This window comes from Lucilia cuprina, chromosome 4 (genome assembly GCF_022045245.1).
Source record: "Lucilia cuprina isolate Lc7/37 chromosome 4, ASM2204524v1, whole genome shotgun sequence".
In the NCBI taxonomy this organism is placed as follows: Eukaryota; Metazoa; Arthropoda; class Insecta; order Diptera; family Calliphoridae; genus Lucilia; species Lucilia cuprina.
Genome location: NC_060952.1, coordinates 55972379 through 55999481, shown reverse-complemented (window position 1 = coordinate 55999481; position 27103 = coordinate 55972379). Strand labels below are relative to the sequence as shown.

The 27103-nt window shown below is 30.9% G+C and overlaps 1 protein-coding gene across 5 annotated transcripts in view; it reads left to right on the top strand.

The window, feature by feature from the left end:
- Nucleotides 1–469: 469 nt before the first annotated feature.
- The window catches only part of LOC124419514 (mitochondrial import inner membrane translocase subunit Tim17-A-like), a 33604-nt gene continuing 6970 nt past the window's right edge, over nt 470–27103 (top strand). Inside the window, exons 1-2 of one of the 5 annotated variants that reach the window (XM_046949306.1) lie at nt 471–772; nt 5479–5562. In XM_046949306.1, coding sequence (XP_046805262.1) covers nt 629–772; nt 5479–5547 — 213 coding nt within the window. In that variant the 5' untranslated portion in view covers nt 471–628 and the 3' untranslated portion in view covers nt 5548–5562. Of the gene's footprint in view, nt 773–5478; nt 5563–11449; nt 11501–26947; nt 26984–27103 lie in introns of those variants that run through there. The other 4 variants (XM_046949309.1, XM_046949308.1, XM_046949305.1 and 1 more) reach the window with 4 other exon arrangements.

The window sequence follows — 27103 nt, the reverse complement described above, 5'->3', positions numbered from 1 at the left end:
TAATAAAGAAATATTTTTATTTAAACAAAATTTTACAAAACACTTTTCGTTTTATTTCACTCACGAACAGTGTTTGTTATCATACTAAAAAAATTAGCATGTACGACAGCATTTATTAGCGTTATAACGTCGTTATGACAGTATTATCCAAACAATTGTTTAGACATCGTTGTCTTGATAACAAACGTATTTGTATTGTATAATATGTATAGATTTTTTTAAATTAATTTTTAACATAAGTTTCAGCGAAATTTATGTCTTCTTACAACATCCGCATTGAATTTTAATTGCTTATATAAAATATAGGATTATTTGAGAAAAATTATCTGTAAGTTGTCATGATATAATCAGCATTTTGTTACTTCTGTGCATTAACATAAAAATATCTGACAATTTTTTTGCTGACGTTTTGTAAATTTATTTTTAATTTTTTGTCTTGTATAGACATGGCCTAACTTTTGTTATATATTGTATTTTTATTTCCGTCGTTGTTATCTTTACAGACGTGTTGTTTGTTATTACATATATCGCCAGAAATAATATTTAAAAGTGTGTTTTGAAACTAACAATCTGAAACATTTGTGTTTTTTGGTGGTTGAGTTATATAAGATATTTTGTAGATTTAACAATGGAAGAATATGCTAGAGAACCATGTCCATTTCGTATTGTTGATGATTGTGGTGGTGCCTTTGCAATGGGTTGTATTGGAGGAGGAATATTTCAAGCTATTAAGGGATTTAGGAATGCTCCTTCTGGAATGAATAAAAGATTGGTAAGTTACTAATTTAATTTATGAAATGGCTTTTAGCTGTTTAAATCGACAAAAAATTCAGCAGCATTCTCAATATGTAAATATGTGATGCAAACATGCTAAATCCCCAAAACAAAAAAAAATATATACAAAGAAAACGTCCTTTCAATTTGCTGTTATAATGGCTTGAATTAGTCATGTAAAAAGAAATATAAAACATTTTATGCATCAACGTCTAGATAATAGTTTTAGTTTTTAAAGTCTTCGATTGAGTAAGAAATCGTGAAATTTTTTTATAATAAAACAAGTAAATATTGACAAAAAAGAAGGATAGCGTAAGTCAGTTCTGTGCTTTAAAATCAACTGGCGTTGAGTAAAATATAGCCCTATCCTCATAAAATAATAGTAAAGCATTACTGATATGTTTAATGCATTTACGAGCATGAGTGCTTAATGCACCGCCATTCTAATTACTACCCCAAATCACCACCCCCTCACAAAAAACAGTCTTTGAACAAAATAAAAGTTAAAAAAAGAAACATGAAAAATTTAAATAAGTGACTATTTTATTAGATTGGTGTAATACAAAATAAAAATCTAAAATAAACAATAATTATAAAATCAGAAATTTGAATTACCGCGTGTAAATTTTGTTATTTGCAAAAATCTTATCCTTATCTGAAAATGTGATGTTATTTGCTTCAGATAACTTTCTAAGGGCGGGTTTCATACTCCTTAGTTAAACTAGGCTTAACTTGCTGTTAGATTAAACTCGGAACAAATTTAGGCAAACTTTAACCGATAATTGTGTTTTTCAGTTTTAGATTTAAGCTCAGTTAACTTTGTTAGTATTGCCAAGTCTTCACTCAAAAACATAAACAATGAACAGCTGTTTTTTGCAAACAATACTTTTGTAAAATGCAAAATTTTGCAAAAATGTTAAATAAACATATAAAACAATAATTAATGAAATAAAACAAATCAGAAAATTGCAATTTACTTAAAATATTATGTTTTTGTTCTTCCAAAATCATTGTTTTATTGTTTTTGTTAATTGTGTTTTCTCACTTATAACTTGAGTTTAATTGGCCAATTACACTCAGTTAAACTAATATAATATGTAACTTTACTGATAACTGAAAAAGACGAAACATATATTAAACCAGGTTTAACCAAAGAATGAAGATTATCTTTATCAGAAAAACTCGCCAGTCGTAATTCAGGTCTGAGTTGGGGAACAACTCTCGCGTCATCGCGATTATTTCTTAAACGCGTTCAGGCTTGTGTTTGTTGCCTGGCTTTCGACAGTTTTGCGTCTCACTCGCACTGGTGTAATGTATTACTTCATATAACAGTTCAAAGTTATATGTTGTCTACATTAACCTCGTGCTTTCGTATTACCTCAAGTGAGGTTATGTTTTATTGGTGGAGACCATAGAATACTCAAACGTTTTTAACTGGTGGAGACCATAAAATACTCACGATATAACCTGGTGGAGACCATTTAAACTCAAATATATACTGGTGGAGACCATTAATACTTTTGATGAAATCAAGTCCGGATGCTCCAACTTCCTATATGAAGGTATAGATCGGTTGGTGGGGTTTTCTCTGGACAAACGTGTGATAACCTGGCAATATGAGTGCTTGATGCACCGCCATCCTAATCAAAACCCAAAAAAAAAGAAAAACTCGCCCTAAGTTATATCTTTTATCTTACATTTTTTATTTTTAATTATTATACTCAGAATTGTATTGCTGTGTAATACGATTTTTTTTGGCCTGGATGGATTTGTATTACAATATGGATTAATAAATAAATAAAAATGTTTAAAGGAAATAATAAGGCAGTTTCGATATAAAAAATAGTTTAGATATCTACACCATTTTAAGTTTAAATTGAGAAAATACAAACTCATATTGAGAATTTCAATTTAAAATTTAGAAAATTCAAATTAAAGTTCAGAAATTAAAATTAATATTGAGAAAACCCCATTTGAAATTGAAAAATCCAAACTAATATTGAGAAATAATAAAATTAAATTAAGAAATGCAAATTCATATCGAGACAAAACAAATTGGAATTCAGAATCCCAACATTATATTAAGAAATTACAAATTTAAATTAAGAAATTAATAAATGATAAAATTTGTATGAAATTATTTGAAAATATTTTTCTTATAAAATGTTTAATTAGGATACGTATTTAAAATATTATAAATTTCAATACAAAATTAGGTTTTCTTAAAATCATTTTGTATTTTGCCAATTTCAATTCTTTTTATCTTAACATTAATTTCGACTTCTCAATATCAATAGGTTTTTTTTCAATATTATGTTGAAAAATCAAATTTCAATTTGTTTTTTCTTCATATCAATTTTGATTCCTAAATTTCATTTGGTATGTCTCAATATTAAATTGGATTTTTGAAATTCATTTTGGTGTTTCACAATATACATTTGGATTTTCTCAATTTAAACTTGAAATGGTGTAGAACAAGTTTAATTCAATGAAATATAATTATGAGATTTTTAATCAATAACATTAAAAAATATAAAATAGAGTAATTGATGAAATGATCCAAAGAATTATTAGAATAAACGCACTGAGTGGTTTTGGCCAAAGGAAGGAGACTTCTATCCAAGGAAAACCATTTGACTCCTGATTTATCTTCTCCAAAATCCATATACGAGATAGGTGGATCACTATATTTAAATTTAGACCTCTTAACAGACCTTAGGTTGCTTGGAACCAATATAAAGTGAACTGTCGTGTAGTACAGGAAATATACCTAACTTAGATATTTTAAAATAGAGCTGGTTATCATACCCTAAGGCCAACAAAAACAATATTTTTCAGCTAATACATACACTTATATATATTTAGAACCCAAATCAAGAATAACTATCCAGATCCAAATACGCCAACTGTATCTTATTCATAAAATAAAGCATTTCAAATATGTGGTTAAAAATCAAGATTTTAGCATGTAATAGTAATAGTGGTATATGATGATGCCCCCATGCTTAGAGTGGCTAGGGTGGTACATGGTGTTAGATTTATTGATATTCTACAATTCTAAATTGTAGAATATTGAGAGTACTGTGTACTCCCTAAATAGATGGAGTTTCCGTAATGTAGTTTTTGTTTATCAACACAAAATTACCAAAAAACAAGTAAGAGTGCTATATTCGGCTGTGCCGAATCTTATATACCCTTCACCATAGTGTATTTTAAACATCTTTTATAAATTTTAAATTTTTTCCCGACTACATTATTATTACATCAAAAGCTAAACAAAAAGAACAACAACAACAACAACGCTAAACGAAATAAAACACAAAATACACAAGGCATCTAAACCAACAGACATCTAAACATACATAACGAAAAACACAGAAAAACAAAAACAAAAATAACAACGCAATGACGCCAACAGCATCCAAACCAAGGGTGCCCAAGCCCTATGCGCTTTTTCTTTTTGAAAATGCGCTTTTTTGTTTTTGTAAATGCGCTTAGCTATAGACAGTGTGTTTTCTATACACTTATATGCGCTTAACCTTAGCAATACGTTGTTGTTGTTCTTAACAGTATACAAGCAAGAGTAAAACAACAACACTTTCGTATTCATTGCTGGTAAACATTGACGAGACGTAGATTTTGTTTTTGTTTACCGTAAAAAATTGTTTTAAAAAGCACTTGGAAAAAATTTGTGTTAGTTTTAAATTTCAAACTTACATTATTCGCATATAAAATTATTGTACAATAACTCACAATCTACTCTCATATAATTGAAAACGTTTTAAATACTTTTTTCTATTCATTAAAAAATATATTTCCAAAACAAATAGGAAAATTATTTTATTTTAACAAAAAATGCAAAAGCATATTTTTTTGCTGTGTATACTTTGTATGTTTGGATTCCAAACATAGAAAAAAATATACAGCTGAATAAAACCAAATGCATCTACACACACGTGTACATCTTTTTCTATATATAGTGTTGTTGTTGCTTTTATAACAATTTTTTGATGAAATTTTCAGAGGTTGTCTCTGATTTTTGCTCATATCTCCGTTATTTACCGACCGATTTTGCTGATTTTAAATAGCGATATTCTCGAAAGCATGTCTAATAGAATTATTGAAGATTCGGATCTCGCCGATATCTGGGGTCCTCTAAAAACAGACAGACAGACGGACATGGCTTAATCGACTCCGCTATCTATAAGGATCCAGAATATATATACTTTATAGGGTCGGAAAATTATATTATAGAAATTTCACGAAGGTGAAGGGTATAACAAGTTTGTTTTTGTTATAATATATAGCTTTATACCTCACTAAATATTTTTTCCAGGTCCAAATCCATTGATTTTCTAATGTATCCAATTCAAAATTACTTATTATTTTCGAAATTTAATCAAAGAAACGATGGATTTCATATTAAGTCAAATATTGATAAATTCTTATAGGTCCAATGTCCAAATTTACTCAAATATCTAAAAATTGTTAATCTAATATATAGGAGTAATAAAAATATTAAATTTTATAAATTTAATATTTCAAATTATTACAAATATTATAGTGTAAACATAAAATGTCGGATTAATTAGCAAAATATAAAAAAAACACTTTATTGCCTAATAAATGACGTTTCAACCTCTAACTTTCTTTTCTGTTCTTTTTTCATTCTTATCTTTTTCTATGTTTTCTAATCTTGGTAAGCAATTTTCAAAAATTTCATGTTCCTTAAACACTACAGAAAAGGAAATGCAAAATATTAGCACAGTTTGATGTTTTGAGTAGATATCAATAAAGAATATGTATATTGAAATAAGGGATTTGAAGTCTATCGACTTCAAACTCTTAGAAGACAAATTCCATGAAACTTATTTTTCTAATATCTAGAACACCAACGTACAGCTCGACACTCCACATTTATTTATTTAGAATATCGTGGATATATTCTACGAAACGATAAAATTAGTTATAAGAAAACGTAGAAAGGAACTCGATAAAACTAGATTTCCTAATATTGACCCTAAGAAATTCTGGAAATTATTGAACGAGGATGGTGTAATAAAGACTGATTCAGGATGGAATACATAAAGTCAGAACCCGACAGTCTTACTGAATATTTTATTTCTGGTCAAAGACAATCATTGTATTCCAATCCAGTATTTTCTGAATAGTTTTCTGCGAACAAATTTTCCTTCATTACTATTGACAATATTTTCCATTAAATCGAACTCTATTGTTAAACGAAATCTCTAAATATCATATTATTCTTCGCTTGTTAATTATGTATTTTGTATATCCTCTTTTTTAAAAGTCAGTCAGTCGTGCAGGGTATCTTAAAAATGCATTTTTGATGCAGAAATAAGAATAATAAAAAAGTACTGTTTAAAATTGCATTGTAATTAATTGTAATATTATTGGGAGTACGTTTCAATTTGTTGCTGCTGCTGTTGTTCTCCCATGAAATCTCTTCAAAATCGCTGAATTGTGGTTGCTGCTGAATTTTTCTGCTGCTAAATTCTGCTTAAATTTTTTGGCTGCACTAATCATCAAAAAGGGTAATTTCATTGCTGCTTTTCTCCTATTTACTTACTTCATACGCTGTATCTCTGCTCACATCTTTTCACTGTTGATATTGTTTGGGTGAATCTTTTAAGTAAGAGGGAAAAAGCTGGACAAATTGGATGAGACGATGAACTCTCTGAGCCTAAACAAAATCCCATGATTTTGTACTCAGAACAATTTAATAAAGGGAAAAAAGGAAAAGAAATAAAACAATAGAATTAGGATTTTTTCTATGTATATTTTTTAAACTGTTGGACAAAGGATTTCTTACCAAGGATAGGTGGAATGTATTGTTATTAGCTAGATTTGTATCAGGCGCAAAAAAGCATTTATGACATTTACGAACTATGACATTTCTTTTAGAACATTATGACAATTATTTGTGTACTGCAACACATAGCAATCAGCATTTATATATGTAAGAAGAAATTAGGGTTTGCAGAAAATTTGGAATATTAACGAAAGTAAGGAAAAATTGCTATATGTGGTTTTTGGCGTAAACATTACCGCCCGCCTTGCAGTATACATGTAGGAAATATGAGGAAGAAAGCCATTAACACTTATTTTGGCTTGAAAAAAATGAATAAAGGATAAAACTTAGGAATAATATTAGTTGAATAAACAAAATTTCGTCCCATTTTGTTATCGAAAATTCTGCTATTATAAGTCTGATATTGGATGTCGCAACTTTCGGGATTGAGTGGCCATCGGTATAGAGGAAACTACTGTGTATAAGATGTACTCTTGGAAAAGTAGCATCTCTATAATTGGCTAATTGGAATAAAGTCCGAATATCTAGGTAAGACGTCACTTTAAAAATATCGTAATTGTGGATAATTACGTTTGGACAAGTTTGAAATAAGGATGAAGGGATCTTATTATGCGTCGGATCCACAAGGATTTTTGGATCCGTTTTTAGGACAATCGCATACTTGCAAAATGTTGACTTTAGGATAAAAGCTTTCAAAGTATTTTGTAAAATCTGGATAGTATTAATATTATACAAATAATGAATTGGACTATAGCATTCTAGTTTTAGGATATCACTGAGTAGCATATAGAAATTATTAGCTTCAAAAAGTACGGAGAAATTTTTAATAAAAATTTACAATTTAAGTATTTCTCAAATAAAAGTTTATAAACGTATTTAAGTTTTAATAAAATGGAAAACCAAGTTGGGGAAAAACTTAATAAGACATTTATTTTTGAATTCAGTTTCTCTGAAATCATATTCGTCCTGGAAAAGAAGCTCCATGTTGGATATTTAAGTTACTTTGAGTCGTCAGATATTGATTGTCACTTGATATTTTAGGTGTTATTACTAGATTTTCATTTTGAAAATTCGCCAATTCCTTGTTATTAGAAGTCTCTTGGGAGAAAGAGACCCGACAAAAGTTTGAAATTATAGAACAAGGAGCAATGTTGAAATTGGATACGGGTCCGGTTATGATTCAACCAAAGATAGTCTCTTGGGCCATTAATGAATCACAAACATTTTGCATAACTCCAGGTAGCATAACGGATGGGAAGAAATCTGAACCAATTTAAATATCTATCTCTGAACTTTTATAGAATTGTGGATCTGCGAACTATATAGAAGGAAGTTTGGAAAATAACGAATGGTCTAGGGTTTCGGATGGAAGGTTTCCCGACAATTGTGGAACAACTAGTGCCGTAATCGACAACTGTGTACTTGGATTAGAAACAGAACTTAGGACTGACTATGAGCACTAGCTGATACAGTTTGATTCAGGCCTGAAATTTGAGCATTAGTAATCGTAGAAGGAAGTCTCAGAAGGTCAAAAAGCTTTTCAGAAATAAATGACCCTTCTGACCATGAATCAATTAATGCTCTGGCTTGGACTTTCGTGTCTAAGTGACGGAAAAGCAGGATTGAACCATGTCAGCTATGGTTCGACATTTGGATCTAAATTGGAACTTGTACCTGGAGCAGATAGGTCTGTGAAAGTTTCGGAATCTCTATGGAGTAAAGTGTTGTGCCTTTTGTTGCATCGGAAACAATTAGTAGGATTACTACAATTCCGTACTGAATGTGTCTTAGAAAAACAATTAAAGCACAAACTTAACTTCTTGATCTCATCAATGCGCTGGGAGTAATCCATTTGCAAAAATGTAGGACATTTGCGTATCGGATGAAATTCATTGGGACACAACTGACATTTCGGGTCTGAAGTACGGTAAGAACTGTTGGAAACGTTTGATGAAATATTTAACGCTTTGAATTTGGATGCTGAAGGCATGGAAAGAGTGGAACGGATTTAGAAAACTTATTCCAAAGTACGGTAACGATTTGTTAGAAACTCATCGAAATCTGAAAAACAACCACTTAGGAAAAATTAATTTTTTGAACAATTAGTAGTTTTACAACTCTGAATTTTTATGTATGGAACAACAATAATGTAACTGAGATTTGTTTACAATTAAATTCTATTAACCCTTTGGAGACCAGGAAAAAGTGTATGAAATAATAACAGAAATGTATTTGGTAGAAAAACTGTATAATTTCACTGGACAATAATAAGTAAATTCTAAATTTACAGAATTATTTATATGCAAGGGTTAATGACGATTAGTTGCGTATTGAAAAAGAAAGAAGAAAAGGAAAAAGAAAATAAATATATTGCATATATATACACACGCATTAACGAGTGTAATGCTTATGGATGATGTACAATGTAATACACAAGCGGACAAACGTATGTAAATCGATATGGACAATTGTAGGTAATGTCATCAAGCAGAAATAATATCGTTTGGAAATAAACAAAATAGTTAGAGAAATTACATTGGTAAATAAATGTGTGGATTTGTATTGCAGGGAATTGTAATGATATTAAAATATGGGAATAAAGAGAATCTATTGATGGATAACTTAAAGAGAACGTGCAAAATTATATGGAATTAATATTTTATTTAGAGCCGACGGAGGGAAGGAAATATATAAGAAATCCACAAATGAGTTGAAATCTCCGAGAGTATATGAACTTCCAATATAAATCCGGTTCGCTGGACCAAATGTTTGGGTGAATCTTTTAAGTAAGAGGGAAAAGGCTGGACAAAATGGAAGAGACGATGAACTCTCTGAGCCTAAACAAATTCCCAATGATTTTGTACTCAGAACAATTTAATAAAGGGAAAAAAGGAAAAGAAATAAAACAATAGAATTAGGATTTTTTCAATGTATATTTATTAAACTGTTGGACAAAGGCTTTCTTACCAAGGATAGGTAGAATGTATTGTTAGGAGCTAGATTTGTATCAGGCGCAAAAAAGCATTTATGACATTTACGAACTATGACATTTCTTTTAGAACATTATGACAATTAATTGTATACTGCAACACATAGCAATCAGGATTTATATATGTAAGACGAAATTAGGATTTGCAGGAAATATAGTAAATAAAAATAATTAAAAATAGGTACATAAAATATTTTTTAAATGTATTTTATAAAAATAAATTATTTTTTTATAAAAATAGCACGAAACACAAAATTCCGAATCTTATATACCCACCTTCAAACCATATTTGTGTCGAATTTCATCGCTGTATTTTTAATTCAGTCATGGAGCGTTAAAGTTATTTCTGGAAGTTCATCGCTATACTCGTATTTTTAAGCGAGTAATGAGCGTTGAAGTAATTTTCTTTAGGGGGCCTGATATGGAGGGTAAGGTCAATTATGGACCAATTCCCATAAAATTTGTTAGAGATTTCGGTTAGTATAGAACATGTTTGAATCGAATTTCATCGGCGTACTCGTATTGTTAAGCGAGTAATGAGCGTTAAAGTCATTATCTGAAGGACGGACGGACATAGCTACATCGAACTAAAATTTAATAAGAACCCAGAATGTGTTACAGTTTTGGGTATAAAAGCACCGCTACAACTTAGGTTATTTGTTATTTTTGATAAATGTCATTTTATCTTCATTTAAATAATAATATTTTTATTAGATCGTTAAACAGAGTAAAAAAAAACAAGTTTTGTTCGTTATTTAAGGTAGTCAATAGGAAAAATTAGCTTGTTCGTTAAATGCGATGTTCGTAGAATTGAATGGTCATTAAATCGGAAAACTACTGTATGGAATATTAACGAAAGAAAGGAAAAATTTCTATATGTTGTTTTTGGCGTAAACAGATATTTCTTATTAATATCATATTATTCTGAAGCAAATAGTTTACATATATAAAACAATTGTACTCGCTTTAATATTATCTAAAATAATCTCAGTAAAACTAAAATGACTGAAAGTCAAGAATCACTTTTGCTAAGTCAGGAAATGACAATTTCACATATTAAATCGGCTTTAATTGAATTGTATTGCACTGTCCACGGAGGAATGTAATCAAGTCCAGGTGCAAACAAGATTGTCTATGTTAGATGCTAATTGGAGTAAGTTCAAAAGTTGTCATGATAAAATTACACGTAGATTGACTGAGGAGATAAGGAAAAACAAATATGTCAACAATATGTCAATGCCAAATCATTCCATAAATAATTCCTCTTATTTGCGCTCCTTGACGAAAATTATACTACCCAAGTTTTCTGGCAGTTTCATGATTGGAGGCCATTTCCTGATTTGTTTACATCTATGATTCAGTTAAATAGTGACTTAACAGCCGTTGAAATGTTTTATTATCTAACAAGTAGGAAAGTATAGTCGGGCATGGCCGACCATATAATACACTACACCATGAGTATATTTTTAAAATTTTTATATTTCATAAAGAAAATTTTATGGTGAATTTCAACCTTAATTCCAAAGTATTTATTTTTAATATATTGATAAAAAAACAAAATTTTCTAAATGAGGCTTTATATAGAATATAGGTCAAATATGGGCCTACCCTCGTTAAATTTGAGAAAAGGGTATAATTTTAAATAACATTTTATTTTGTTTAGTTTCAATGCGATACAAATGGTTAACAGTCAATTTTTGACGTTTAAGACATTTTTTAAAAGGGGGTTTGTATGGGGGCCAGGGTCAAATAAAGGCCGATCACTACGAAAATCTGCAGTGTCATTTATACTTATATAAAACTTATTTGTGCTAATTTTTAGAGAGATAATAGTATATTTGACGTAATTATAGCATAAAAACCCAAATCGGGAGGTACGGATGTAGGGGCAAGGTGAAATAATGGACCGACTTCAACCATTTTCAATAGGCTTCGTGCGCACAAGGTTTACATTGACAGCCAGCCAGTCAGCCGGACAGACGGACATGACTTAATCGTTTCAAAAAATGTTTCGGAATCGATCGGTATACTTTAAGGTGGGTATTGGACCAATATTTTTGTGTGTTTCAAACATCAGCACAAACTTATAATACCCTCCAGACAATAGTGGTGTAGCAGCCTCAGTGGTGAAGCACTACAATGTATTTCAAATCTACCAGTCTCATCGGAGAATTTTGCACCAGCTTGGAAAATCCTGTGCACGCAATATGAAAATACGCGGATGTTAATTAATTTTTATTTGGATTGCATTTTTGAGTTGCCACGTCTTCAAAGAAAGTCTTCTTCAGAATTGAAGAACCTTTTGGCAACTGTCAAAGAATCACTTGGTGCTCTAAAAGCCTAAGGTTCACCAGTAGCACAGTGGGTTCACATCAACGTCTACATGATCGTGCGACGTTTGGACACATTAACACATGAAGCATGGGAATTATGTCGTAGTTCATCCAAAAAACCACCAACATTTTCAGAACTGGAAATTTTTCTCAGTGGCCGCATTCAAGCCCTAGAGAGTGTAGAGTCAAGGGGAGGTTTAACAAAAGTTACCAAAAAATCAGCAGCTCACGCACATGTATCTACATATGCAAATCAAAAACGTCCTGTTGAGGTTCATAATAAATTATCTTTACAAACAAATAATTTATCTTGTTCTCTTTGCAGCTCAAATCATTATATTTCGAGCTGTGATATCTATAATGGTAAGACTCTTCAGCAAAAACATGATTTCCTCTCCTTAAAAAATCTTTGTTACAATTGTCTTGGTCCTCATCGGGTTGCTCAGTGTAAAAGTTCACAACGAGCACAAACAATCCACTACCTACTACTGTCAGTAACCATACCACTTCCGCCGCATTGAACTGTACGTCCAATATTTTTCTTTGCCACATGAGGATCGTCTCGAGATTTTTTCTAACGCTCGAGCTCTGCTCGATCAAGGTTCTGAGGTAACACTTATCAGTGAAGAATTAGTTAAGAAACTTCATCTAAAAAGGCATAAGGGAAACTTAAACTAAATTGGCGTCGATGCTCTTCAATCTGGTGCTACCAAAGGTTTGGTACATTTCACGCTGTATCCACATTTTGAATCGAGCTTTCAATGTACCGTATCTGCATATGTTTCTACAAAACTTACTACTCAATTACCATCGTGCACAGTTATTTTATTTTGACCTTTTTTATTTATTTAATATTCATTTTTACAATTGGGCCTATTAGTTTGGTTATTAATTATTATTAATTTTAATTATAAAAATTCTAGAAAGATGGGAACAAAGAGTTTAAAGATAGTATGGAAAGATTAGATAATATGGAAAGAATAGAATACAGGAAATGAATTTATATTTTTTATATTTATTTCCTTGAACTTATACACCAGAGTCTTCAATTAGGCGATTTAGGATGATCTTTTCAAATTTAGATGTAGAGTATGAAAATATCTTGAGTCTAGATCAGTCATGGGCAAACACATACCACCATGTGTATATTTGTGTGCGTTAAGCAGCAGAGAGATGACTGCACGTTATAACAAAATGGTGGTACACTGAGAAAAGTTTTGAAATTTGTTTTCTATTGCAAATACTTTTTACGACGAGAAAAACTCATGAACTTTTGGGCATTTTAAACAAAAATGGAATAAAGGGAAAGAGTTTTTCATTTAAGAAAAGTAGTAGTATTTTTAAAAAGCACTATTAAATAAAACTACTGAAATATCATTAAGAAAATCACGACTTTCTATTCGATTTCGAACTTTTAAGGGATATTACCGAGATATTAACTGAACTTAATTTAAAGTTCAACTAATCTATCCAAATCAATGTTTCCTTTATATTCCTTAATACGCAATAAGTCACCAATGTGTTGATCGGTTAACCTATTCCGCAATTTACTTAAAATCAGTTTCATACTTGAGAATGCCACCTCACAGTTATATGTGGTGCCAAACATGGAATATTGCTTATATATTTCGTTTTTTAAATTGAAATATTTTGTATCATCTAGGTTAGGTTAGGTTTGCAGGCTGTCCCTTGCAGTTCGCATTAGGGGCACACTTGGGTCCGTGTTATGATCCCTTTGTGGTACCTGAAAAGAGAAAGAAAACGGTCGGCGTATTATTACACTTCGACCCATCTACTCTGGTTTCCTATCCAAACCATTTTGTCGCACGAATAAAGGAGTCTATCCTTCGGATGTCAGCCTCAGATAGGTCCGTTAAATCGTGCATGACATTTGCTCCTAGCAGATTCGATCTATGCTCCGCTAGGGCAGGACACTGACAGAGGAAGTGAACAGTACTCTCCTCTTCCTCTTGAATTAGGACTCGTGATTTTCGTGGGTCATAAGACGGCCACATGATCCTCGCCAGTCTACAGGTAGCCTCAGTCGACCATCTGTGTTGCGCAAGCTCGTGGAGTTTTTCGCGAATCGAGCGCTTGCAGCTTGAAAGCGGAATGCCAACGAAATTGTCGGTGTACTCTGTCGCTAGTGAGGAACCCACTTTCGCAAGAGAGTCCGCGATGGTATTACCAGGTATCTGTCGATGTCCTGGAATCCAATACAGTCCCACTGTGGAATGTTTCGCCATCTTGTTTAGAGATGCCCGGCATTCTAGGACCAAGTGTGATGTTGTATAAACACCACTTATAGCCCTTAGGGCAGCCTGACTGTCGGTATAAATTCGAATATCTTCCTGGTATATTCGATAGAACCTGAGCCAGTTTGCAGCCCGTTTTATGGCTGATAATTCAGCCTGAAGTACGCTACATTGGTCAGGAAGTTTAAAAGAAACTTCCGTTCCAGTATGTGCAATATAGAAGCCACCGCCCACGCCATCTTTCGATTTAGAGCCATCGGTGAAGACCTGATACGAACCGTCACGGAGGATAGATTCCATCTCATTTGGGTCGTGTTGAATCGACACTGAAAAGCTTATATCTAAAGATGGTTTGGGGATGCAATAATCAATGTTTCCTGGCATTGCTCCTAGGAAGTTGATTATGGTAGAGTGGCCTGACTTAGTCATATGCCACCTACCGATTGTAGTCTGAGTCTAATCGCTGAGTTGAGGGCAACCTCCTGAGCCATTAGATCAACAGGTAACCAATTCATCATGACAAAGAGAGCCTTTGATGGAGTGGTACGAAGGGCACCTGTAATCATTAGCGCCGCTGCGCGAAGGATACCTTCAAATCTCTTTCGGTGGACGTCCAATAGTAGGGATTTCCACCAGACGAGTGCTCCATACATTAGTATGGGCTTGACTACCATGTCGAAGAGCCATTTGGTATTCTTGGGATTAATACCCCAGGATTTGCCTATTGCTCTCCTACATGAGTATAGGGCCGCAGCCGCTTTGTCCACTCTGGATTGAGTGTTCAGATGCCATGATAGTTTTGAATCCAGGATGACTCCTAGATATTTTGCACTATCAGATAACTTTAACTCGACCCCATTCAAACGAGGGAGAGTGAAAGTGGGTAACTTGTATTTCCTGGTGAAGAGCAGTTTCATTCTATGCGATATAGTGTCCAGGTATTTTCCAGATACTATGACAGACACGTCGTCCGCATACGCAATGACCCCAAAGCCCTTGGACCTAAGTTCCATGAGAAGGGGATTCAATGCAAGGTTCCATAGTAATGGAGACAGAACTCCACCTTGTGGAGTTCCGCGACTAGCCACTTTCGTGACATTTGCTGCTCCCATTTCCGAGACGATGACCCTTTTAGTCAGTAGTCTCTTTATGAAAGCTTGAATAGGCTGGTTTATTCCCAGGCCATGTAAAGCCGATATTATCGACTCAGGGTGTACATTATTGAAAGCCCCCTCAATATCAAGAAAGGCATCAAGTGTGTACTCCCCTTGCTCTAGAGTCTTTTCTATGTGACCCACTAGCGAGTGTAGCGCAGTCTCAACGGATTTACCTTTCATATAGGCATGTTGGGACGCTGATAAGAGGTCAGGATTGATACTCATTCTCAGATGTATATCAATGATCCTTTCCAGTGTTTTGAGAAGAAAGGAGGACATACTAATTGGTCTGAAGTCCTTTGGCTTCGTGTGAGAGGTCTTTCCCCCTTTCGGGATAAAGACCACTTTACACTTGGTCCAGGGTTCTGGTATATACGACCATTTAAGGCAGGCAGTATATAACCGAATTAGCCAAGGCATTAGATGGACAGCATTATGTTGCAAATCCGCAGGTATAATACCATCAGGACCCGGTGATTTAAATGGGTCAAAACTCTTAATTGCCCAGTTGATCCTATCTTCATTTATGGATATTTTGGTATCAGCTGGAAGATTTGAGAGCTGCATGTCAATTCTGTTTTCAGGAGATTGACAGCCTGGAAAATGCGTAGCCATTATAACTTCCAAGGTTTCCTGGCTGCTGGTCGTCCAGTTTCCACATGATTTCTGAATGAAACTCGGGACTGGAGGAGTTGACGATAAGACTTTGCGAAGTCGACTGGTCTCGGAGGAACCTTCCACGCCGCTACAGAAGGTTCTCCAAGATTTGCGCTTTGCATTTCTTATCAGATTTTTGAATCTATTTACAGAGGTCTTGTGAGAAATCCAGTTTCCTGTTTTCTTTGCCTCATTAAATAGCCTTCGCGATTCTCTTCGAGATTTCGCAATGTCCGCAGACCACCATGGAGGTCTGTATCATCTATCTTTTGCCAAAATTTTTCCCCAGATTCCATAGGAACTTCAAAATCATTACGCATTTTATGCAATTCTTCGTGAAGAAAAGCATCTTGCTCTTCTATTTCACATCTAAGGGGATTATCATGTATTTCTATTGTTTTTTTTATAAATTTTAAGTCTTGAAATCTGTCATTGTAATTCTTTTTTATGGACTCAACTATTTTGGCATATTTCTGAATACAATTAAACGTATTAAAATTAAATTCTATGAATATTGATGAAGTTTTCTTAAGATTTGATATACTATTACTTTTTAATTGATTTATTAAGTGATCTAATTTTGTACTAAATTGGTGAATAATTCTATTCAAATGAAATATTTTTATATTTTTACCTTGCAGGCATAAATTAAGGTCATTTAATATCTCGGTAATATCACATAAAAATGCGAAATCTAATAGAAAGTCGGGATTTTCAAGACAATTAGTAAGGTGTTTTGTATCTTTATTGGATAAAGTTTTTAAAAATTCGAGTACTTCTTTTCTTAAATGGAAAAGTCTTTCCAAACTTTTGCCTCGACTTAGCCAACGGACTTCGGTATATAAAAGTAAATCTCCATAATCCGAATTAAGGTTTTCTAGAAAATCTTTAAATTTTCTGTGTGTCAGAGAATTGTGCCCCCTCTTATTATATTTATTATTTTTACAACAACATCCATTGTATTTTTCATACCCAACTCTTTGGAGAAAAGAGCTTGTTGGTGTATGACACAATGGAATGCTGGGCAATTTATTCCATTTTTGTTTAAAATGCCCAAAAGTCCTTTATTTTTGCCTCTCATTACCTTTGCTCCATCCGAACATATTAAGGCTAATTTATTTTTGTCAGCAAATGCAAAAACATTAACATCTAATGCATCATACAGAACTTGTCCTGTTACATGACCATGAAGTGAAACCACTTCAAACATTTCTTCGAAGCACTCTAAATTTGCATAAACTGTTTTAATACAAATAATTAACTGGCAAATATTATTGATATCCGTACTCTCATCTAGAGAAATCGAAAAATATTTGCAATTAATTAATCTTTCTTTTGCTGACATTTTAATAAATTTGTTTATATCTTCCGTTCTTCTTGTTATAGTACGACGAGATAATGGTATATCCTGGCAGAGTTTCATAGTTTCATGGCATTTTTCTCCAAAACAACTCAAAATATCTGTAGTTAAATTTAATAAAAAAATGCCATCCTCAAATGGGCGACATTGTTTTGCTAACGATAAAGCAACTACATAAGATGCCTTTTTATGAGGCAATGATTTTTTTTTGGCTATTTAAAGGAAGATTGTTGCAATTATTTGCTGTTGTTTCATTAATTATAAATTTTAAGAAAAACTCTGCTTTTAATTGCAACAACCTTACTTTTCTGTCATGTCCACTAAGGTCATTTAAGGGTCCATGGCAAGTTTCATAATGACTTTTCAAAAAAATAAAGCTTTTCTACATATAATTTTATAACATACGACGTATATAAAAAAGAAATCATTTTCCCAATTTTTATCAAACATTTTGCTAGGTGTAATAAAAGAGAAAAAATCATAAGCATAAAAAAATCCGCAACGTGATCTTGCTTCTACAAAAGCTGAACAGCAACTGATTTGATTTTGATCTCTGAGATCGTAACAAAGCAACAAACAAGTGGTCATTTTAGTAAAACACAGACACACCAATACACACAAGCTTATAGTGTAGGTGTGTCAACAAAGCGTCAGCAGAATTTCTTGGCCTATGCACGCGTGCATTAGAATTTCAGTTTTGCTCGTGACTGGTCTAGATAGATGTTTGTTCCAAATTCTAACCAAAAAGGATTTTTCGTAAGAACATGTTATTCTTGGTAGAGTTATCTGTGTATTTCTGGAACTGTGAGAAAAGTTAAATAATTTATTCAGTGGTTTTCTATATTTGATAATCTTATAAAACAATGTTAACGATCTTATTTTTGCATAACCAGGAAAACTGCAACCGAGAAATCTGTTTTCATAAAATGAAGTGTGATCGTGAATATTTAATTTATAAACATATCTTATTATTCAGCGAGTTACTCTTCACAATTTTAAGTGTTCGCCTATCGAACATCCTTCAATAACTTCTAAACAATACAAGATGTGTGGCATTAAAATAGTGTGTCCTAATATAACTCTAACATTAGTAGGCAAATATCTACCAATATTATATAATCTCTTCATCATGAAAGTAATTTTCGCAAATATTGTATTTATATGCTTATCAAATCGTAAATATTTATCTAAAGTGACACCCAAACATTTCATGCTGTCCGCCGCTATAATAGAGTTGCCTCCCATTTTTATATCCACACAATCATTGAAATTGTTAAACACCATTGCCCTCGATTTATTTATATTCACTTTCACATTGTTAGTATTTAACCATTCATATTAAAATATATATTCGACTGTAGTACGTCATTAAAATATTTATCATGTTTGAACAGAATATAAACATAATCAGCATAAATGAAAATTTGTGATTCTGGAACAGTTAAAGTTTTGATAAAATCATTAAGAAATACCATGAATAAGGTGGGACTAAGAATAGAACCCTGTGGAACTCCACTTATAACATTATTAATATTGCTTTTTATTGCAGTCCACGTATTGGGCCCGTTCCGATAAGAATGAGTATACAAGTTTACAAGCTGTTGAAGAAAATGAAAATGAATTTTGTAATTCCCGAATTAAGAGATTGTAGTCAATAGTATCAAAAGCTTTTGATAAATCTAATGATACTAATACCGAGCATTCACGATTATTGAAACCATGTCTAATAGCATCAGTTAAAGATGTCAGAAGAGTAGTTGTGCTGTAACCATGTCTAAAACCAGAGTGAGAAAATTGGTTCGCAAAAAATTCTTCAGAATATACTGGATTGGAATATAATGATTGTCTTTGAGCAGAAATAAAATATTCATTAAGACTGTCGGGTTCATATGTGTCCCATCCTAAATCAGTCTTAATTACACCATCCTCTTTCAGTAATTTCCAGAATTTCTTAGAGTCAATATTAAGAAATCTAGTTTTATCGAGTTCCTTTCTACGTTTTTTTATAACTGGTTTTAAACTGGTTTCGGAGTCTGCAATCTTTTCCATGTATCGTCATGTTTATATCTGTAAGCCATATCACGTTGTCGTTTAGCATCAATGACATATTTATCTCTTCGCAGGTAATTGGCCCTGCCAGCATTATTAATAAGTCGCTTAACTACGGGCACACAAGTAATAAAACTATCAACAATAAATGAATGTAGAATGTCGAGTTGTACGTTGGTGTCATTGGTGTTATAGATATTGGAAAAATTAGTTTCATGGAATTTGTCTTCTAAGAGTTTGAAGTCGATATACTTTAAATCCCTTATTTCAATATATTCTTTATTGGTATCCACTGAAAACTTCAAACTAATAAATATAAATGCATGATATGAAAATGCCGGACAGTAGAATTGATCAGAAATTAATAGTTTATTCATCATGTGGGTTGATATTAAAAAATAGTCAATAAGTGAATATGAATCACATCGAAAATCATGATGAGTAGGGAGTGAGCTATGGATATATGTAAGGCCATTTGTTTTACAAATAGAATCCAGTTACCTTGTTTGTATAGGCTGAAAAATATTCCAATTGAAGTCTCCAATTATCACCATATTTTCATATTCACAACAATACTGTAAAATACTTTCATCTAATGAACTGATATTATCATTAGGTAAATAGATTAAGCAAACGTATAGCTTTATATTTTTCAAAATGACTTCAATTAGCAAAAACTCACATTTAATTGCGTCGGATAGGCTTTAAATTACTTTAGTTGAAATTCCATTCCTAACATACAACAATAAGCCTCCTCCCCTGGAACCGATGCGATCACTCCTAATTATTTGATATCCTGGAATGTTGATGAAGTTGTCCAAACTAAAGGGTTTAAGCCAAGATTCAGTTATACCTACTATGTCCAAGAACTGCCCTTCTAAAATTGATTTTAACTCGTATAATTTACATGAGTTATTTCCTGTATTAATACTTTGCATGTTAATGTGACCAATGTTAAATTTTTCTTTTCTGTTGTGTAAATGTTTAAGGAACAAGGAATTATTAGAAATAGTTTTACCATGATTAGAAAACATAGTTAGAAGAAGGTAAAAAAAAAAGGTAAAAGGTAAGAAAAAAGAGGTGAAAAGATAATTTATTAGGCAATAAAATCTTTTTTATAGTTTAATAAATCATGAAGAAAAGTTCTCGGAAAAAAAATAAATTTGTATATAACCAATATGATCAAACTTAAAAAGATGATTATAATGGCTAAATAAAATGAATAATACATTTTGCATTAATTTTAAATTAAGAATTCTGCAATAATTGAAATGAAAAATATATACATAGGAGAAAAAATAAATAAAAAATTAAATTTTCATCAGAAAATATGTGCGGCAACTATTAGGACGCATTTGGTTCTTCTGATTTGTCCAACCAATAAAATAAAACTAAAATAATAGAAATTAACATTACAAACAGTGCAATATTTACAATAAACAATAATATAATAGGAAAAGTAAATCAAATTAAATATCTCAGTTTTATAATTGATAAGGAACTAAGCTTTAAAGATCACATAGATTATATATACAAGAAAATTGCCAAAAAATCGGGTTTTTTAAACGAATGAGAAAGAATATTTCAACAATGACATCAATTAATGTTTATAATACAATAGTAAAACCTCATTTCGAATACGGTTCCACAATCATATATACATTCTGTAAAACAAAACAATTAGATTACAAAAATTACAAAACAAGGCTATGAGAATAATACTTAAATGTAACAGATATACATCAATACAAGTTATGCTAAATATACTAAACTTCATGAATATCAAGCAAAGACTAGAGTTGAATACAATACTATTTATACAAAAAATGAAGAGCGGAAAAGCACCAGGATATCTATGCGAACAATTAAATTATGTAGGTGATATACAACCATATAGACTGAGAAATGCAGATGACTTCAGACTACGGTCAGCACATAATACAACCGCGCAGCTATCGTTATTCTATAAAGGACTTAAACTATATAACTCCATGCCAACATATATAAGAACAGATTTTTTTATATTATGATTTTATTTATTAGTATTTCAAACACTTTATCTTTAGAGCTATATTACATTTTGATTTAATTTAATATTAATTTAACATTATTAAAAACTCTCATATATATATAATTTTTCACAAAAATTACACAATTTCTTTTAAATATATTAAAATTTTGTTCATTCTTTGTCTCCGTTGGTAGCATATTAAACGGTTGCAGTCCTTTGTAGAATAGTACCCTCTTTATTTTATTGCTAGTAGCTTTGTGCAGTCTAAAATCGTTCACATTTCGTAGATTATAGGGCTGTATTTGGCTGACATAAGTTAGCTGATCTGTTAGGTATTCTGCTGCTTTTCCCATTTTCATTTTGTATATAAATATCAATGTATTAAGTTGAAGCCGCTGCTTCAACTTAATACATTGATATTTTAAATATAATTTTAAATATATTAAAATTTTGTTCATTCTTTGTCTCCGTTGGTAGCATATTAAACGGTTGCAGTCCTTTGTAGAATAGTACCCTCTTTATTTTATTGCTAGTAGCTTTGTGCAGTCTAAAATCGTTCACATTTCGTAGATTATAGGGCTGTATTTGGCTGACATAAGTTAGCTGATCTGTTAGGTATTCTGCTGCTTTTCCCATTTTCATTTTGTATATAAATATCAATGTATTAAGTTGAAGCCGCTGCCTAATATTTAACCATTTTAAAGTGTCTAGCATAATTTGTATTGGTGTAAACCTGTTGAACTTTATAATTGAACTCATTTGTTTTTGGTCTTTGGTGTTGCTTATTTGTCTATTCATATAATCGTTTTTTTTTCATTTTCTAGTTTTATTTTATATATATTTCTAGCACTTTTATATTCATTCCAACATGATGTGTGTTTTCTATTTTAGCAATATTATTTTTTATAATTTTAATTTTTAATACTTCATTTATTTTTAATACTTCTTTCATTTATTATTTTTTAATTGTTAGTCTCTTAATAGAATCTTCTAAAGCTTTATCAAAAAGATTTACATTGTAGTTTAGGTCTTGGCCTTCATCAAATTTTAGTCTGCCATTTATTTCTCTTTGGAATTTAGATCTATTATATTTAAAGTATTCTATTTCTCTTTTATTTATATGAATAGTTTTACTATTTGTTTTAATACATTATCATTTATTATCTGTTTCAACTTATTCTTGTATATACTGTCCTTGGACCAATCTATATTAAAGTATCCTGCAATAATTATATCCGTTGTTTTTTTGTTCAGTTCTTCTAGTGTTTCTTCAAATGTTTCATAAAATCCAGGTTCTTGACTACTCGGAGATCTATAAACTACAGCTATTATCATTGAAGTTTGTTTATATTTAATATTATAAGCACATATCCAGTATTTCGATTCACATATTTTTTCTTGTAATAGTTTCACTTGCCAATTCTTATTAAAATAAACCATTAATCCACCGGTTCTTGTTGAGTTTGAAAGTGTTGCAAAATGTTGATAATTATCGAGTAGTATTTCATTTTCGTCTATTTTATCTTATAGGTGTGTCTCTGATAGAATTATTAAATCAAACTTTCTTGTATCTGCTATTTCTTCCAATTGATTGAAGTTATTTGCTAGTCCATGTATGTTTGAATACATTTCTTGTATATTCTTTCGTTGTTAATCTAGCAAGCCCATTCTTCGTTTCTTCATTTTTAGCTTATTCTGGTATACTGGACACTACCTGCTTATGGTTGCATGATTTTCATCAAGTCCTAGGTTCAATCGTTTATTGGTTCTTATACAGTTTATGCATTTATTTATATATTCTTTACTACACTCTTTTGTCTTGTGGTTTCCATTACATTTAAAGCACACTTACTCATTTTTACAGTTTACAGACTTATGATTAAATCCTTTACATTTAAAGCATTATTTTATCTCTGTTCCATCAAATATTCTACATTTTTCCCATCCAATATTTATTTTTTGTACCGATAGTATTTTTGGGTATGTTTCATTATCTACTTTTATTTTAGCATTAAATATTTTTCTATTATTCCTCTGAATTTCGTATATTTTTTATTTTCCATTTCTGGATCCTTATAATTTCCATATTCTGGATCCTTATAGATAGCGGAGTCGATTAAGCCATGTCCATCTGTCTTTCCGTCTGTTGAAATCAGTTTTTAGAGGTCCCTAGATATGGGCGAGATCCGAATCTTCAATAATTCAGTTAGACATGCTTTCGAGAAGATCGCTATTTAAAATCAGCAAAATCAGTCTATAAATAACGGAGATATGAGCAAAAATCCGAGACAACCTCTGAAAATTTCATCAAAAAGCCACATTTTTTCATGCTTTGTTAAAAAAGCAACAACAACACTGTGAATTGAATAAAGATGTACATGTGCGTGTGGAGATGTATTTGGTTTTATTCAGCTGTGTATTCTTTTTTGTATGTTTGGAGAACAGAACGTTCTCACGAAGGTGAAGGGTATAACAAGAAGATAAAGCAGTAATATGTTGGTAATACAGCTCATATTTGTTTGAGGGTGGTAATACAGTTTGACGGTGGTATTACAGTACAACGGTTAATATTTCTTTCTGCTACAGGTTATATTTGTTTGTGTGTGACATGTGTGCAGAGATACAAAATAAATAAAAACTGTTTTTTAAAACATACTTGGTGAAGGGTATATAAGATTCGGCACAGCCGAATATAGAATTATTACTTGTTTTTTCAATAAGTTCATTATTTTCGTATTTGAAACTCATATCCATAACAATAATTGACTTTTCGATTTCATTTGGTACTTTAATTTCATATTCCTCACTCATTTCATTTTCAATTGCAATTTTTATTTTTTCTCGTTCATTTGTGTTTTCACTTTTTTCTTTTATTTTCAATATTTGTAATTTTAAAGTTTACAGGGTCTACCTTTTTATTTAAATCATCATTGGTTTTATTCTATTTTTTGTTTTTCTTTTGGTTTTATAATTAAAGGAACCAGATTTTTAACTTCTGGAAACACCATATTATTCTTTAATGCATCTGTGAATGATAGTTTGTTTTCTTTGACACTTGTTTCTTTTAAAGCTCTTTTTATTTCATTACACATTTTGACGTTTGATTGTTCTATATTGTTACATACTTCTTGGTTTTTATTTTCATGATCTTTTATTGTGCCGTAAAGTTTTTTTATTTTTTCAACGTTTTTTTTCACATTTTTTGTGTTTTATTTATTATTTTAAGTCTCTCTTTGAACCGTTTTTCAATAGCTTGCAATAGTTGTTTAATTTCATTTTCATTTTGTTTTAGTATTTGCCTCTAGCATTCCCATTGAGTATTGATCCACTCCTGAACATTTTTTTTGTACAGTGATATATTTTATCATACACACCACTACATCTAATGCCTGTCTCACCTCTAATGGCTGACTTGCATGTATTGCAATCAGTCATTGCTGGGCTGTTTTTAAATTAGTATTTTATCCAAAATTTGATTTATTTTCAATAAACTTGATTACTAGGTATAGGTATATAGGTTAGGTTAGGTATATAAATAATATATATTTTAATAGTCTTTTTTCTATTTTTTTACACCTTATTATATATTTTTCTTATTTCAATCAGAGTTCTTCGTTTTTGCTTCTTATCGTTTTCGCTTTCATGAATATATATTTAGAAAAGAATGTTTAAATTTTCTTAAAAATAATACAAATGTACTTTTATAGAGCTAAAATTAATTTAATGATTGATTATGAAATCAAATTACAACTTAAATTCTAACTTAAAAAGTATTAATAATACTAATAAATAATAATAATAATAATAATAATAATAATAATAATAATAATAATAATAACCAGCTGGAACATCGTTTAAAGTCCAAAGTTATGACAGAATCATTTAATTTAGTAATAAGAGCTTTGGAGGCATCCATATTGATAAGTTTTAATTTCTTAATCATTTTCTTCGAGCGAAGTTTTCTAAAATGCAGTTTGTGGCAAGCTGGGGATATATTTTCTTTGAGGTAGATACGGGTAGTGATAGTTGAACCTTCAAAAATATCGTTTAGTTGAATTGGTTTAGATTTAATAATTAATTTAATTTAATAATTAATTTAAAATAATGCTGCACTTAAAGTTAATGCAGCATTATTTTAAATCTAAACCAGTTCAACTAAACGATATTATTGAAGGTTCATCTATCACTACCCGTACGGTACTACGGAACTGGTTTAGATTTAAAATAATGCTGCATTAATTAAATTAATTATTAAATTAAATTAATTATTAAATCTAAACCAATTCAACTAAACGATATTATTGAAGGTTCAACTATCACTACCCGTATCTACCTCAATGAAAATTTATCCCCAGCTTGCCACAAACTGCATTTTAGAAAACTTCGCTCGAAAAAAAGTATTCCGCGAATTTTTTAATTTTCAACATCTTTTAGAAAATTTACCTAGTACTATTATTTTCATCAATATGTGTAACAAATTTAAGGGTTAACCTTATGGATGAAATTAATAGTGCTAGGTAAATTTTCTAAAAGATGTTGAAAATTAAAAAATTCGCGGAATACTTTTTTTTAAAAAAGATAAAAAATGTTTGTTATTTAGTTTTTGCGAAGATACAAATTTTTTTAAATTGCAATAAAAATTTTATTTATGAATATTTTTTAATGAAATTTTACAGTTAGGTAGATTTTTTACTCAAAATCCAAAATTAAATAAAAATTATTAAATTAAATTAATTATTAAATCTAAACCAATTCAACTAAACGATATTTTTGAAGGTTCAACTATCACTACCCGTATCTACCTCAATGAAAATTTATACCCAGCTTGCCACAAACTGCATTTTAGAAAACTTCGCTCGAAGAAAATGATTAAGAAATTAAAACTTATCAATATGGATGCCCCCAAAGCTCTTATTACTAAATTAAATGATTCTGTCATAACTTTTGTCTTTAAACGATGTTTCAGCTGGTTATTATTATTATTATTATTTATTAGTATTATTAATACTTTTTAAGTTACAATTTAAGTTGCAATTTGATTTCATAATCAATTATTAAATAATTTTAGCTCTATAAAAGTACATTTGTATTATTTTTAAGAAAATTTAAACATTATTTTCTAAATATATATTCATGAAAGCGAAAACGATAAGAAGCAAAAACGAAGAACTCTGATTGAAATAATAAAAATATATAATAAGGTGTAAAAAATAGGAAAAAGACTATTAAAATATATATTATTTATATACCTAACAGTGAATAATCAAGTTTATTGAAAATAAATCAAATTTTGGATAAAATACTAATTTAAAAACAGCCCAGCAATGACTGATTGCAATACATGCAAGTCAGCCATTAGAGGTGAGACAGGCATTAGATGCAGTAGTGTGTATGATAAAATATATCACTGTACAAAAAAATGTTTAGGAGTGGATCAATACTCAATGGGAATGCTAGAGGCAAATAATTTTATAAGGTTCATTTGCGAGGATTGCATGCAATACATAAGGAATGTTGTTCTTGTTTTAGGAGAGATACAAGACGGAGTAAGGATAAACAAACAAAATCTAAAAGAATATAAAAGAGAATTTGAAACATCACTAAAACAAAATGAAAACGAAATTAAACAACTATTGCAAGCTATTGAAAAACGGTACAAAGAGAGACTTAAAATAATAAATAAAA